A 17,895-nucleotide genomic window follows, 5' to 3' on the forward strand; every position below is an offset into this window, starting at 1 on the left:
ATTCTATTGATAACATAATATATTATATTACTAAGAAGTTTAGAACATAAAACTACATATTCTTTTTTACCCCTCCCAACACCATTTATTAAAGAGACTGTCTTTACTCTATTGCATATATTCTAAAAATAAATCTTTACCCTATTTTAAATATGGGACATCTCAAAACTAGAAAGAACTTATGAAGATAATACAGTGTACAGAGATGTGCTATAGAATTGGGCACCTGAAATGAGTAGCCACCCCAATAAATTCAATTAAAAAGATGTTATGAAGATAGCTAAGACGTTTTCCAAAGTGCCTCCTGTAGACTTTCTATAATAGATGCTATACAGGAAAAAACGTTCCATGAACAAATAAACCTGTGAAATAATATATGCGATATGTCTCTCCCAGCAATTGAAAACACATATTAATCTATTTCTGCTTCAAAAAAGTCCTGTAAGCAGAAAGTGTACTTAATTTTTTTAACCCAGCATTTTTCAAATTTATTTAAGTATGAAGCATACTTAATGTTTTCAGATTGCTTTAGGAAACCCTGAGCTAGGTGAACTAGGCATGAATATGTATGTACAAAAAAATAAAGATTTTTGTATTCTTATGATGGTCAAACCTGCTTAATTGGAACCTCTTTGTTATATTAACTCTTAATAAACTATATGTTTTTTTAAAAGGCAAATAAAATGTACTCACTGTTGAAGCACTTCCATTCCCTTCTGAATGGAGCTCTCAGCCAATGACAGGCCACTAAGGGAGTTATTTCAAGCCAAGATGTAAAACTCTTCCCAGTAATTTCCAAGTTTAATGGAACTGGAAGTTCTGTAATAGCAGTGTATTTCTCACATGGGGACAGACCAGCTCCATCCTTTTCCTAGTGGTGTGACAGTGAGACCTACTGCACAGGATTCAAGAATAAGTAGCATAGGTCCACTAAAGTTCCGAAAATTAGAATCAGTAGGAAGGGCAGTCCATACACATCAAAAGATACCACCCACTAGAGGTAAAAAGAAAATGAAGCCAAAAAAAAAAAAATACAATGATGTTCAGGAAACAGAACGAAAACAGAGAGAGAGATAACTAATATATAAGATGACAAAAGTAAGAATAGTAAAAAAAAAATAGTATTAAGCAGAGACAGATGACCATGTAAGACAGAAAAAGAGAATGGACAACTGACGACTCATGATGGTATGCACTTAAATATGTATTATAAGTCTCCTTTCAGTCCATCATCATCAAGGCACACAATCACTGACTTTAGAAAAGGGAAGGCACACTGTGGGAGCTCCACCTGAAAGGGAATCAAGTCTTTGGTGCAATGAGCAACATTATTTTTCTGCTTTTTCAGGTACAGATGGAAGAGGCTCAGAAATTACTAGAAACTAACAGAGGTGTGTGTATTTTTTTTTAATTTAAGAAGGCTGCCTCTTCAAATTTATAAAAATCTTTACAATATATCAATACTGACATGAATTTCTAGTCAAGGCACATACCAATATAAGAATAACTTTTTCTGGAACAAAGAAATAAAACAAAATGAAAGTATTCCTCAGATTTATTTGTCTTACTTTATTTCCTGTGCAATGGGTATATTAGCAAGTCTATTGTATATATATGCAAAAAAATGGTACAATTCCGTGCAGTTTGAAATTACAGTTCTAAAAGCCCGCTAAGTTAAGTAAGTGAAAAAACAAAATTTACACTTAGAAGAGAACAAACCTTGGGTTCACTGAGCCAAGATGCCAAAGAACATAAGTAAGTTCCCCCGACAATCCCAAACCCCTTTAGCTGTAGACCTCACTGATGATGCCTCCTTAAAACTATTTTGAAAGAAAAATCAAAAGCATATAATATTCAGCATAAATTTAAAGAGTCATGAATTTAGTTCTTAATCAACACCGTAATTCAGGAGTGCATACTTTAAGCTGCCGTTACTAAAGGAGAGGCTTAGACAATAAAAGATTAACATAATATCTACTGGTATTATTCAGTACACACACATACACAAGGAATGCTGTGAATTTTTCAAACAGTTATGCTAACTTCATACTTAAGGCTTAATTTATTTTTATGAACTGTAACTTTAGAAACAAATCTGAGTAAGCATTAAAATAACTTTAAAAGAAAGAAAACACATCTTAGGTAATACCCTGCCATGTTATTTCAGTTTGGGAATTATTTCAACTTCAGAAAAAAGAAACTTGAAATAAGAATCTAATCTGTACTTTCATTGCTCAATAAAGGAAAACTCAGATTACCCAGAAACCTTTTAAGGATATGTTTATATATAGTTTCTTTGAACAGATTACAATCTATTAAATTATCTGCTACCAAAATTCAAACAGTATTTTTTGCACAGGTCCTAAAATGGTACATTAATCTCTTAGTATTAACTGAAATGGTGAAATAAAATTTCTCTGTCAAATAATGTAGCCAGCTCAAAATTAGATCTCAAGATTTGATAATAATCTGTTAATTACAGTTATCACAAACTGAACTGGGGCTTCAGGAGGTAGATATGAACAGTATTTAAGCTGACACATCTATGTACACAGACTGCTTTGATGAACAAATCATTTCTCCCTCTATGCAGCCACTTTCATATCTCCAGTAAAGTCACTTTGTATGATTCACAACTTTCAGTGGGAATTGTGAAAGTCTGGGTAATAGATGAAGAAATAAATAAACCATATCAAATACAACCAAGTTTTATTAAAACAAAGCTTAGAGATATTGCATGAAAGCCCCCAAATTCCACTGCTCATGATTTGAAAATTGTTTTAAATGGGGCTAAACTAGCTGTACAGTGTCATTCTGACTTACTGTGTTTATACTGCAAAAGAAAATTAGCAGTATGGCCATCTTTAAAAGGAAAGTTTCCCAAAAAATGTATGTTAGAAGAAAATCTATTTTAATACCTTCATCAAATAATGTTTTAATGCAGAAACTTAAGTATGAAAAATTATACCCACTAATTAATTTAAAAACTTATCAGAAAGAATAAAAAACCTTCTGAAATTGGTGCTTGTACTTTTTACTGGCTACTAATTGGCAGAACCTCACTGTTACATAATTCCAATTTTTCTATGAAGTTAATGGTTTCTATAACAATTGTCCCTTTTCAAAATATCTAGTATGATATTTTGACATCAAATACAAACTAGATACAGCCTAACTTTATCAGTACATCATTAAAATTATTAACCTGACCTTTTTCTGATACATTTAGGATCCATTTTGACTAATTAATTTTTCTATCACCACACTCAATCTCCTTCCTCAGTAAATACTTTAGGGTTCATTTTGGTTATGTTTCTTTTTAATATTTTTATTAGTGGTAGAATAGTTTATGGATTTTGATGAACAATATTTGAATTTGAAAAGGTAACTTCTAAATGTGCTTCCTAGATGCCATTATAAAATAAATTTTGTACAGTTACTTCAAAAGTAAAACTTTAGATTGATAGTTCTTTTTTTAAAGTATGCTAAAATAAACATATATATATAATCATTATTTAAAAAACAGAATCTAAAACCTCCTAAAAACAAATTTTGTTTTTTAAATAGATAAAATATATAAATAGATAAGAACTTTATAAGGAGATAAAATTCACTGAATCACACTTTCTTCTTTCATATTAATTTTATCTTTAAAGTGGAATGAATAAAGACCTAAATATTACTTAAATTAAAACTTCCGTAAACAAGATTTTCACCATTTGTATTTTGTTTTAAAGCTTCAGAAAGTATGAATAAAGACTCTCATGAGATATTTAAGTTTATTTCATATAGCTGGAACTGGAGCTTTCTTCTAACTTTATGCAGTGGGCAGGAATTTTGTGTTTTGCCTACAAATTTGTATCCCTGACCTAGAATAGTGCTTGGAACCTAACAGATGTGCAATGAATATTTGTAGAATAAATGAATACTTTACAGAAAAACAGTTAAGATAGGATAATCACCTAAGAGACAATAATATCATCTGTCACCTTCCAGAAATACTGTTCAGAATATATATGGTAAGGTCTTAGAACTGCCATTATCTGTGCAATAGTCTTTTTTCTAATTGAAATAACTGCCAAACAATGATCACTTCCTCATTCTAAGAAGCAAATACTATGAACTTTCAAAAACATTTCTGAGGATATTAGTCTGAACAGAATTCAAGTCATATATACACTTGGAGAATCAGGACTTGACAGTATTTTTTAGGTTTAGAAAAGCAATTCAGAAGCAACAACACCCTAAAAACTCAAAAGATTTGTCTGAGCAGGAGCACCAGGGTATTTTACAGTACTTCCAAATTGCCTGTGGCATCTTTTTACTGGCGTTCTGGTATTAGTTTTAGAGTTAAAAGGAACCAATTTGGAAGGGGACTGCAGGAAACATAAATAGCAGGTTTTCTTTGCGCTTAATGTTTTCTCATACAATGGTCAGAACTATAACAACACATGGTATGGTATTCTCCCTATATAATTTTACAGATAAAGTGAGATTCCTAATGCTTCAGTTACTTTAATAAGGTAAGGAAAATCCTACACTGCTTAAAGATTATTGAAAAAATATTTAGCACCTTTATCCCATTAAGAATGAGCTGTGAATCTCTCATGATGTGTGATAGATAGCTCACTTTAATAAAGACACTAAATTTAAAACAATATTTTATGATAGTTAAAAGAACCAGCTGAACCTTAAGTAGAATAAAAAAAAATCAAAAGTGACTTACCAAAAACTTTAGTAAATCATTTTAGAGAAAATAAAGTATTCAGTACATAAAATTTTGCCATCTAAAATATCATCACTGAGTATTTTCTGGAAATAACAGGGTGTATCCAGATAGAAAGGAAAAATAGATATTTGGTCTATAGACAGAATTAAGGCAAATAATTCCTAAACTTAGAGAAAAACATTAACACAAACATTTAAGCAAGATTTTGGTTTTAATTTTCCACACAAGAGACTATTAACTTAGTCATTGAGTTTCTTAATATTTCATGCTTTTTATTTAATGATTTATCCTTACACCTTTAAGAAACAATACACGCAACTGATTTCTATATAGAGGCCTTTGGCTTAAATACAGGTTTTTTGGGTTGTTTTTCCTGCAAACTGTTAAACAAAAATCTTCAATACATGATCATTGCTACATTTAGGAAGACAAGTGGTTTTCAAAAATCTTGTGCCAATAACAAACATAACCCTTAATAAAAGATACAGTATCGCTTCCAATTAAAAATAATAAAGCACATATATAGTGCAAGAGTTAAAAAATAAAATATTATGCAGTTCATAGTGTGAGTGAATAATTGTGCTAAGGCTTCCAACAACTTCACTAGACCTTTATAGCCCTTTTAGTTTTCTAGTATGACTTACCAATTAGAGTCACCTTCTTATTGGTATAGTGAATGTTTTGCTTTTGATTAACTTAAAACTTGTTACAATAACCAGTTACAAAAAGAAAGAGTGCTTATACACCCCAACACTAACACTCTCAGAGGCTAAGAGAACTAGCTCTGCACAAACTCGACATTAAATTACTGACAGCCACATAAACTTTTTCTTAAGGGCTTTTTATTTATTTTTAAAATTAGAGAAGGGTGAAGATTATGTTAAGCTGGTGGCTTCTATATAACAAGAAGATGCTTCTACACTAAGTCAATTTATTCATGCAGACAAAGAAAAAAGGACGATCTTATCCTCAATAATGATGTCCATGATCCAAAAATTTGTTATACTAATTTGTGTAAAATCATAAAACATCAACAAGCACTTCATAAGAGGAGAAAAGCACCAGAATCTCCAAAAGATTAATGAGTCTATCCTCCTTCTTCCTAAAAACTATTTTAAGCACCTTATAAAAAAGATTTTTAAGTTGACTACAGACAAAGTAAATAGATTAAAAGAAAATAGCACAACGCATATATGAGTATTCACAAAAGGCGTAGAAAGAATATGAACGAATTGCTGGGGTTCAGAGCAGAATCACTACGTCTGGTACAGTTATTGTCCTGCTAAGTTTACTTAAATCTAAAACCAATGGTAAAGCAATGAGGTTTATAGGGGCGGGGAGGAAAAGTCACTGACTGTGGAAAGAAAATGATCACTTCAGTACCAAACACTTCTGAAGGGAAGAGCTATAGTGAGGAATGATAAATGTGCTCATCACTTACGGCCAGCCTGGAACAGAGAAAGGAAGTAGAGAAGAAACGAAGTAAGAAAACTAAAGTTCTCTTTAGGGAGAAGAAAAGAAAATTAATTTCTTATTAAACCTCTAAAATAATAAAAAGAAAACTAAACAAAAAAATTCTATTTTAACCTCTGACGGTGATGAGTAAAAGTATTTGGCAGCATGTGATGAACAGCAAACCAGGACTCAACTCCTAGAAATACAGACTCTATAATTGCTGTTACCATCAAAACTAGATTAAGATGTGAATAGTAATGGAAAAAAAGAATGCAAATAGCCATCATCTAAAAATCAAAAAAGCAAAAACTTGGGTACAAATTTCTCCCAAAAAAGAAAGACATAAATTAGATATTGATGGCATTTCAGTCTTCTAGGGAAAAAGTGGCTAAACTTTAGAGAATGAGAGGCAAAGAATCTCTCAAACATATGAACCATTAGTAATACAACATTGTAAAATATATAATGACAAATTATCTAGAAAATATTTTTTCTAGAATAAAAATATAAAAAATCAAGATCCATAGCTCACAGCATGATTATAGCTACAAGTGTTTTTTGTTTTATTTATCTTTTTTTGGGGGGGGAGAGGGGCAGGGGGTATGTCACTGAGGTCATGACAGAAAAATAAAAAAAGACCAAAACAAAACTAAAAGTAGTTCATAAGAAAACAAGGTATACTTCAATTATGAAGGCTACTGTATGGATGATATAATTTTCTAGTATATTTTGCTATTTAAGGAAAATAGCAAAAAAATAGGCTTCTAATATTAAGTCTGTTAACAGCTACCCACAAATTGGAGAAAGGAAAGAAAATTTTAAAAGTTATCAAATTAATTTTAATATGCCTTTTTCTCCTCTTTTTACTTAACTGTAGTTGAGAATCTATATAAAGTCACATAAATTTTGACAAAAATGGACTCCATGAGGCCAGTACATTCTAAATTACATCACTAAAATTATCAAATAGCTTTGACATAACATTTGGCAACAAAATTAACCAAATAATTATTAAACAGATGTTTATAGTTAATTTGTACATATACATATATAAATATATTTTGCAGTCAATGTAGTATGAATTCATATATACTTTAAAGCATTTTTGTTAATTTTACATGTAACTAAACTAATAAAGAATATACATGTATCCAACAGAGATTTAAATTTGACAACTGCTGGACATAATTTAGTCAAATCTAAAGTAATAAAATATGCATAAAAACTAATTTTACACATACAAATATTTGGCAAACATATAAATACGGGCACCTATTTCCAAAATATAATATAACAAAACATTATACAAAAAAAATCATTCTAATATAATTATTAAACTAAAATCTTACTTTAGGGTTGACTAGTTTTAAGCAAATTCAAAGTAATTTCCACCGGAAAATTCTGTATTGCTAATGAGACATCTTTTAGAGCTACGCATTTTCTTCAAAATAGCTTATGCCTGTGTACAGAATTTGGATCACGTACCCATGCCTCTGTCTGAATGGGTCTGATGTTGCTTAGGAGCACCTCTTCATAGTTTCCATAATCAATGAATTTAACCACTGCCGTCATACCTGAAGAATGGAGAGCTTCAACTTCTGCTCGGTAAAACTGAGGAGACAATAAAAGGAGTTTTAAATATGACAAAAAACAGTGTCTACAAAGGGCAATATTTGATGTAAATGTAAATAATTGAAGTGTTAGAATGTGTAATTTTCTTAAAAGCTCAGTTTTTAAATTATTTAAATTTTTCTATGGATTTGAGCGAGAGAGAGAAAGGGAGAAGCATCAACTCGTTCCACTTAGTTACTCCATTTAGTTGTGCACTCATTGGCCTCTCATACATGCCCTGACCAGGGGTGGAACCCCAACCTCGGCACTCTGGGACAACACCCTATCCACTGACACACCCAGCCAGGGCCAAGCTCAGCTCTTTTATAAATTAATTAATATTCTGAGATATAACTAGCATAGAATATTGTATTAGTTTTAGATGTACAACATAGTGATTTGATATATGGATATGTGTGAAATGATTATCACAATAAATTTAATGTCCATTACACAGTTACAGAATTTTTTGTCTTGTGATAAAAAACTTTTAAGATTTACTCTCTTAGCAACTTTTACATATGCAATTTTTTTATTTTTTTATGTGAGAGAGAGAGACAGGAACAGACAGACAGGAAGGGAGAGAGATGAGAAGAATCAATTCTTCACTGAGGCTACTTAGTTGTCCATTGACTGCTTTCTCATATGTGTCTTGACCAGGGGGCTACAGCAGAGTGAGTGACCCCTTGCTCAAGCCAGTGACCTTGGGCTCAAGCCAGTGACCTCGGGGTTTCGAACCTGGGTCCTCTGCATCCCAGTCCGATGCTCTATCTGCTTTGCCACCACCTGGTCAGGCTTAAATATGCAAATTTAAAAAAATTTAAGAGAATAATATATTTAATAAAGAAAACTTACCTTGATTAACCATAAATTGGATAAAAATGAGTTCTGACATACACTGAGCAGTAGTAATATTTCAGGACAGCTCAGTAGAGAAGAATATTCACATGCTAATTGGGTGTATAAAGAACTAGTGTTATGTTTTGCTGTTAGCCATTAAATTCCTTTGATTAAAAGACAATTCTTATGTACTAATCAGAATATATAACTATTTTGCAATTTATTTAAAAAACCAAAATATATGACATAAATACAAAGAGAAAGGCTCATTACTGCTGTTATTACTGGCAGCTGAGGTAAAGTAAGGAATCAGCACATTATTCATATCCAGGGGTTACAGGACTTGAGACACTGCAAGACCAGACACTTTTATTTTGTCAGTTTACCCACTTTACTTGCTGTGGGCACTAATGGTCATTAACAAACCCATAGGAAACTGATTTATATAACAAGTACAATTTAAAATTTATCTGTTAAGGTAACTAATTGGAGTACTCTCCCACTGCGGTCAATCCGTTCAGGACCTAAACTATAGGTTGGATTGCTTAGTAGACATGAAATAGAAATGAAAAACGATTTTCTCTTAAGGAAAAAATTTTTTAACTAGGTCAGTTAGAGACTCAGCTATAACACTATCTACTCCAACAGTATCTCTCAACAGGCTCACCAGAATCAGAAAATGCTAAAAGCAACAGAAATTTTTATTCTCCATATCCTTGTAAAATATGAGTTGCCCTGGATGAAGCAGGACATAATCTGTTTTTACTGATTAACTTCATACTACAAAGGTTATTAAGTTAGTCCACGGTGCTCCCTTCCCAGGTCTGGATGCTAAGAAGTTTAGAGAAATCATGCTGCTATTTTGCAAATCTTAGAGTTCTTGATATACATTCACATGTCTCCGTCCCTCCTTTATTTCTTTAGTCTCAAATTTCTATGTTTAGTGATTGTTGTATTTTTGGACCTTCAATTTTGAAGCTTCAATTGTAAGCTTCTCAGATAATTATGTTAGTTTAGGTAAGTTTAATAATGAGTCTAATAAACCCCCTAGGAAAACAAATAAGTTGACATCTTTTTAGAACTTTCATAAAGACAATTATATAAAAAATGCCTTCTATATAATGTAGAAAGCACTGTAATAAAGGTGTAGTGATATGGCATTTTCTTAGGGTGAGCAGTTTGGGAAGAGCTTTCTGGGGCAGATGACAATTAATATAGTCTTTAAGGGTGAAGAGCGTTTAGCCAAGAAAAGAACTGAGGAAGGTGTTTGTTCCAGGGAATATTACAGAGACATACAACATGAAGATCAAAGCAAGAAACTATAGAGTTTATAATTAATTATGGCATGATATGAGAAGAAAGTCAACCAATAGAAAATTAGGGCAAGAAGGTAAGAGTCAACTGACTGAGGCTCTCCAAGCATGTTACAATCTGTATTATAGGTAAAAGGTTTTAACAATGATAACATGGTCTAAAGCAGTGGTCCCCAACCTTTTTTGGGCCACGGACCGGTTTAATGTCAGAAAATATTTTCATGGACTGGCCTTTAGGGTGGGACGGATAAATGTGTCACGTGACTGAGACAAGGGTCAAGAGTGAGTCTTAGATGGATGTAACAGAGGGAATCTGGTCATTTTAAAAAAATAAAACATGGTTCAGACTTAAATATAAATAAAACAGAAATAATGTTAAGTTATTTATTCTTTCTCTGCGGACTGGTACCAAATGGCCCACGGACCGGTACTGGTCCACGGTCTGGGGTTGGGGACCACTGGTCTAAAGTCCAGGAGCACAGTAGTGGCAGTTTCAATGGCAAGTTTAGGAGGAGTAAGGTTTAAAGCAAGAAGACAGTTTGGAGGTTGTTAGAGTATTCCAGGAGAGAGGGCAGAAAGAGCTAAAGTAGTTATGACAGCCTAGAGCAGGGGTAGTCAACCTTTTTATACCTACCGCTCACTTTTGTATCTCTGTTAGTAGTAAAATTTTCTAACTGCCCACCGGTTCCACAGTAATGATTTATAAAGTAGGGAAGTAACTTTACTTTATAAAATTTATAAAGCAGAGTTACAGCAAGTTAAAGCATATAATAATAATTACTTACCAAGTACTTTATGTCGGATTTTCACTGTTTGGCAGAATAAATCTTTATAAAACAACTTGCTCTGGTTAAATCTATCTTTTTATTTATACTTTGGTTGCTCCACTACCACCCACCATGAAAGCTAGAACGCCCACTAGTGGGTGGTAGGGACCAGGTTGACTACCACTGGCCTAAAGGAAGGATTGTCCCAAATTCTCAAATCTTTCAATGGAAATAAAGCTTGAAAGAAGGCAAGATAGTGAAGAATTTATTTTTTATTTTATTTTATTTTTTTGTGACAGAGACAGAGAGGGATAGACAGGAAGGGAAAGAGATGAGAAGCATCAATTCTTCATTGCAGTTGCAGCTCCTTTCTTCATTGATTGCTTTCTCATATGTGCCTTGATGGGGAGCGGGGGAACCTACAGCAGAGCAAGTGACCCCTTGCTCCAGCCAGTGACTCTGGGCTCAAGCTAGCGATCATGGGGTCATGTCTATGATCCCAGGCTCAAGCCAGTGACCCCATGCTCAAGCTGGTGAGACTGCACTCAAGCTGGATGACTTCACACTCAAGCCGGCGACCTCAGGGTTTCAAACCTGGGTCCTCTGCATCCCAATCCGATGGTCTATCCTCTGCACCACCGCCTGGTCAGGCAGTGAAGGATTTTTTTAAATGGTAAATTATACTAATTGATTAATCAGCTCCAGAATATCACTGCAGTGCAATTAAGATGTCAGTCATAGACAGTGCTTTTTTTTTTTAATCTTTACCCTGGTCTCTGGCTAGAGACCTATTCTTTTAGACCTATTCTAAAAAGAAAGTGGCCTATTCTTTTTCTAAAGATTTTATTCACTGATTTTACAGTGTGTGGAGAGCAAGAAGTATCAATTCATAGTCACTTTACTTTAGCTGTTTGTTGCTTGCTTGTTGCATGTGCCTTGACTGGGCAAGGCCAGGGTTTCGAACCGGTGACCTCAGCATTCCAGGTTGACACAATATCCACTGTGCCAGCATAGGCCAGGCAAAAATTGTTTGTTTGTTTTTTCACAGAGAGAAGGGGAGATAGTGAGACAGACTCCTGCATGTGCCCCAACTGGGATCCACCCGGCAACCCTGTCTAAGGCTGATGCTCAAATCAACTGAGCTATATTTAGTATCTGAGGCTGATGTGCTTGGATCAACAGAGCTATCCTTAGTGCCTTGGGATGATGCTGAACCAATCAAGCCCCTGGCTGTGAGAAGGGATGAGAGAGAGAAGGGGAGAGGGGAGAGAGACGAAGAGAGGGGGAGAGGGAGAGGGAGAGGGAGAGGGAGAGGGAGAGGGATTGCTTCCCTTGTGTGCCCTAACCAGGAAGCAAACCTGGGACATCCATACACCAGGGCAAAACTGTATCCACTGAGCCAACTGGCCAGGGCCAAAAGTTGCCTATTCTTCACAAGATATTTAAAAGCTATCTTTTAAATTAAGTGGTTTCAGAAGATTACTAATCCTATCTTTTAAAGAGGGTGGATATTGCTTATCTAATGTCTTTGATTGTGTAATCTATATATAGCCCATACCCTCTCACTCTAAACTGAAAGTATACACTCAATTAAAATCAAAGCAGTCACCTTAGAACAGGGATAGTCAACCTTTTTATACCTACCACCCACTTTTGTATCTCTGTTAGTAGTAAAATTTTCTAACTGCCCACTGGTTCCACAGTAATGGTGATTTATAAAGTAAGGAAGTAACTTTACTTTATAAAATTTATAAAGTAGAGTTACAGCAAGTTAAAGCATATAATAATAATTACTTACCAAGTACTTTATGTCAGATTTTTGCTAAGTTTGGCACAATAAATCTTTATAAAACAACTTACTTTAGTTAAATCTATCTTTTTATTTATACTTTGGTTGCTCTGCTACCGCCCACCATGAAAGCTGGAACACCCACTAGTGGGCGGTAGGGACCAGGTTGACTACCATTGCCTTAGAAGATCATCCAGTCATTCTAAGAATACTCTAAAAGCTCAGAACATTTTGGGCATTATTAGGTACTGTCTTTCAGAAGATAAATGACATTGCCTGACCAGGAGGTGGTGTAGTGGATAGAGCATTGAACTGGGATGCAGAAAACCCAGGTTCGAGACCCTGAGGTCGCCAGCTTCAGCGCGGGCTCACCTGGTTTGAGCAAAGCTCACCAGCTTGGATCCAAGGTCGCTGGCTTGAGCAAGGAGTTACTCGGTTTGCTGAAGGTCCATGGTCAAAGCACATATGAGAAAACAATCAATGAACAACTAAGGTGTTGCAACAAAAAACTGATGATTGATGCTTCTCATCTCTCTCCGTTCCTGTCTGTCTGTCCCTATCTATCCCTCTCTCTGACTCTCTCTGTCTCTGGGGGAAAAAAAAGATAAATGACATTATTTTGAATATATTCAGTAGAAGCAATAGATGAATTATGTATTATTGATTGTTTGAGATAATCACAATTAAAAGTAAAGTTTTATTAACAATCTCATTAGGTATTTGAAGGCATATGATTTATAACACAGCCAGAACTATCTGATCTGTCCCAACACATGACACTTAGCAGCTACCCAATTATGGTTGGTTGAATACTCAATATTTGCTGAAAAACTTGTCTGCTAAGTCTAATATGTCAATATCTGTAGATCTTTTCTTTTACTCTGTTGCTTTATTTGTTTCTGGTCATTCACATTTCTTTTCTCTTTCTTTTTAACATGGCCTCATAATATTTTTATAGGATGCCAGATATTGCAGATAAAATATTGAAAAGGTTTTAGAAAATGTTTTTGTTTTGTTTTTTTCTCAAAAAAAAAATTAGATTTACTATTGGCAGGCAGACTAGTACAAGCAGATAGTCTCCTGTGAAGGACTGGTTTCAGGCTTCATGATGGTTTGTTTGTAGTAGTTTTGTACTTACTACTAGGGTACAATCCTTGTGGGATTTTAACGGACAGTCTCAGTGGCTTACTAAGCCTTTCAAACACTGACTAAATTGAACTCCAATCACTTAGCTCCTCTGCTCATCAAAGTTACCAAGAACACCACACTGTCCAATATAGAAAAAAATTGTCCATCTTTTATCTTAATCAACCTTTCACAGAAGCATTTAGACACAAGGTGTACTCTAAGGTAGATACTCAATTCTACAAACCAACACTGATTTCCAACTACTGCACCTTTCTTGCCCCACCATGAAGGAGAAAAAGTAAACATAAGTAATCCTCATTACTGAAATCAAATACGTGTCTATATTTTGAAAAGTCAGTGGTCTGACTTGAAAGAGTAGTAGTCTAGTAGTACTTGCTTTCCAAGCCTTCCTGATAGCCAGGAGGCAGCCATGGAAAATAGTTCCAACTAATGAGATTGTCTATTGGTCTTTCTGGGAAGGCTTTTGCTTTTCTGGAAAAAGAGAATAAACAGAGCTAGTGCTGTCTGTGCCCCTCCTTTTAGCTTTGAATAAAAACTTGGCAGTAGAAATGTTAATTCTAGTTAAGTATTATGCCACATGCACACAAAAACCTTAAGACCATGCCATCTGGTCATACCACCCTGTACCCTTCTTGCTGATATCATTAGGTAACTGACACCTAACACCTGGCTTATGTCTCATCACTCACTGAACACACGGGGCTGTGCCTGATCCCCAGCCCTACCTACAGCATGGTTTTAAAAGACCCATCCACATTCCCTAGCCTGCATTTCAGTTCCTTGAAATCCTCCGTTAACTTTACTTGCACCACTTCTTTTAGTTACACACACACTTTCTCATGGGTCATCTGTACCTTATCAACAGAAACTACTCTACATATGATATATTTATTGAAACATTTTTTTCTTTGACCTGATCTTCTCATCCATTCAGGATCCTGGCACTGTAACTCCCTTACCTCTGTTTTTACTACTTTGCTGATATCTCCAGTTCCCCAACCACTCTACTCTTTTCCTATAGAAGTGCCCCCTTTAAAATAAACTAATTAACAGAGTTCACAATTATTAAATCCCTACACAGTGGGAAGAGCAGGGCTGCAGATGAAAACTAGGCAGACATAACCCTGCCTTTAAGGAACATAAAACTATGGAGCTATCAATCCAGGAACCAAAATAAAAAAATCTTTACAAATTCTAATAATTTGTAGAAAGAGAATAAGGCACTGATTGAGAAAGACAGTACTGTAGGAGGGAAAAGGGGGCAGGTTAAAGAAAGCTTCCTTTAGGCAATGTCGTTTGAGTCCGACCCTCAAGAAAGAGAAGAGAAGCCGGTAGAAAACGCTGGGCAGAAGGCCGGTATGCGCAGAGGCCCTTCTTCTCCGAGGTTCCCTCCGTCCTCTCTGCCTTCCCATCCTCGCTGTGCTGGTCTTCTCCTTCTCCCCAGGCTCTTTATCTGATCCACCGAGTTCCTCCCTGACCTCGTCTTCTATCTTTCCTTTCCCCTTCCTCCATAATTTCTCTTTCCCTTTTAGCCAGCATATAATGTAGAGCAAAAGAATGTTTAATAATGATTACATTATTTATTATTAGATGAATAATAAACATTTCTTTATGGTTTTACAAAGTAGTCTATGTAAATTTACTTTATTTAGATGAAATCTGCAAAATTTAACTCTGTGCCACTCAACTGATTTTCTACCTCATAAATTAGCATGATTTCACTAGAAAGAAAAGCAAAAATTAACAATTCAGTTGGTGGTAAGTGAAATCACATCTCAACTTCACTTAATCACTTTTATAAATCTATTCTGCTATATAAGCTAAAATCAAACCTAACCCAATCATATCCTATGGGATTAATTAATACTCCATAACCATCCATAAACAAACAAATAAAAACCAGTAAATATTTTGTTTTTCCTCTTCTATAAACTATAAATCTGCTCAAAGATTTTAAACAAATACAAATGCAGAACAAAACTCACAGTCCCAAAGCAATGGCTTTCTATAGTCTCACTAGAATATTACTTAGTGATATGAGTATATAATACCATTATAGCATGTATACCTTATTGTCTTCCCAATAAAGTGCAAAACATTCATCTCCAGGTTTCCACAGTTTTGCATACTCCATAGAAATAGATGATTCTAGTACTTTTTCAGGTTTAATTGGCCCAGATCTTCTTTTGGGCCCACTATTGTAAAATATTTTATCATCATAGGGTGTAGCTGTGATGGATCCTCCTGGCTTGATAGGTCCTACTCGCCTTCCCTTCAGTGGCATTTCTGCCTCACCATTTGGAACACCAATGAAACTATTAGTTCGAACAGGATTCTGGTAATCAGTATTTACATGAAAATGTTTTTCTATTTTTATACCACTGAAAGCTTCATTATTTATTGTTCGTGGTTTCCTGTCATAAAAATGATCAGGATTTGCTGTTTGGTTTTCTCTTTTCCCACGTTTTTGATGATAATCTATGGATTCTTGAAGAAGTGGATTTTCTTTTGCCTCTGCATAGGATGGTCCTCTTCCTGATCTGCTTAGCATGGAGTTATCCCTTTTTTTAAACGCAACATCATTGTGCTGAGAACCTGAAGGGTATGAAGTTTCTTTAGTTCTATCGTATCTAGAATAGGGTCTCTCGCATCTGATTCTCTCTTCAGCCCACACATCAGGTCCTGAAGAAGTACTTGGTCTATCAACACCTCTATTTCTAGGTAATCCACTGCCTTCTAAAATTGACCTCGAATTCTGGGTATCTCTTTGAAAACGAGGAGGTTTTTCATTTCTTGGCTGTCTGGTATCATTTCGAGGAAGATATCTTGGTTGGCTATTATCTTTTATTCCATTTTGCTCAGTATTCAACAATCTGTGTTGTCCCTGATGGAGCTGCTGTGGTTGTGGTTTAGGTTCTGAAAAGTAAATCGTAGCATATTAAAATGATGACTCTGCATTAATAGTTATTTTAAGATGCCTAAAAATTATTACATTAATACAAAATTATCAAACTACTATTTTAACATCTTTCACTATTTTCCTACTTCATTATCTTCATCCCTCTCTGCTTCTTGAGACTCCTGTATTTCTAATATATAGGTTCCCATGTCAGACACATTAGCGAAGTAAAGCAATGATATGTATGAACCATGAAAACATGGTGGATAGTTTAAAAGCAATGTCTTTGTCATTAAATGTTTGCATTCTTATAATACAGCTACCTATATATGCAATTCTGGTCATTCATTTCCCAAGACATTAATGAACTGGAACTGCAAACTGCTAACTCAGACGTTATAAAACTGCAAATATACAACCCTTGCTCAACTCCTTTCTGAAGCCCACTCCAATTTAGAAAAGTATAGCTATTATTGTCAAACTCAAGCCTTTGCAAAAATGTTATTTCTCAAATCTTTCTGGATCTGGAACTGCTAAGTGTTTAGATTACAAATAGATATCCACTATAGAAAAGAGTTGTTAACTTTTTTGACATATCAAAGTAATTAAAAGCAGGTAGTACTTTGAAATATAGAAAATTGTCAGAAATGATTAAGCACAATAGTGCATATACAGCTAGATATCAAAAGCAGTAACGTGGAAAATATAAATTCACAGATAACCTTAATGACTGTATTTCACAGAGTGATTTGTATCCTATTTCAATTTGTACCATGTTGTTTACACTTTCTTCTTCCATTGTTTCATACAACAAATCTATAACATTATTACCAAACATACTGATTGGTGTTGGTATACCTGTCTTGCTTCTCTTGCTGTACCCCATAATCAATATGCAGGTCAGTATTATATTTCTCCAAGGTCACAATACTTCTCACAGGGGCACTATTGACATTTTGGGTGAAATTGTTCCCTGCATTGCAAGAAAATTAAGATCTTTGACCTCCAGGCACTAAATGCCAAAGCACTGTCTCTCAGCATTCCTAGTGTCTCCATACATTTCCAAATACCCACTGGAGGCAAAAAGGTAGCAGATAAAATGTTTAAATCAACAAGGAGGAAGAGAAGACCTTTAAAAGTCTCTGAATGACAAAATAAGTCACAGACTAAAGATCAAGACTCAAAACGGCAAAAAAAAAAAGCTTCTCAACAGCACCACTGGGAGTTAGAAGCTAATCTAACAGGTTTTAAATGTCTTTAAAAATAAAGAAAACTATTTTCATTTTTTTTCTTGTGTTTATTTTATTGATTTTAGAGAGAAGAACAGAGAGAGAGAGAGAAAG

General features: G+C 34.6%; 1 protein-coding gene across 3 annotated transcripts in view; it reads right to left on the minus strand.

Annotated features, from left to right (window-relative positions):
• TDRD3 (tudor domain containing 3) overlaps positions 1 to 17,895 on the minus strand; it is a 221,667-nt gene that overhangs the window by 30,692 nt on the left and 173,080 nt on the right. For 2 of the 3 annotated variants that reach the window (XM_066380800.1, XM_066380801.1), the window contains exons 11-12: positions 15,722 to 16,569; positions 7,670 to 7,795 (exon numbers count right to left, since the gene is read on the minus strand). In XM_066380800.1, the coding sequence (XP_066236897.1) occupies positions 7,670 to 7,795; positions 15,722 to 16,569 (974 nt within the window). Of the gene's footprint in view, positions 1 to 4,839; positions 6,178 to 7,669; positions 7,796 to 15,721; positions 16,570 to 17,895 lie in introns of those variants that run through there. The other variant, XM_066380802.1, reaches the window with a different exon arrangement.

This window comes from Saccopteryx leptura, chromosome 4, assembly GCF_036850995.1.
Source record: "Saccopteryx leptura isolate mSacLep1 chromosome 4, mSacLep1_pri_phased_curated, whole genome shotgun sequence".
NCBI lineage: Eukaryota > Metazoa > Chordata > Mammalia > Chiroptera > Emballonuridae > Saccopteryx > Saccopteryx leptura.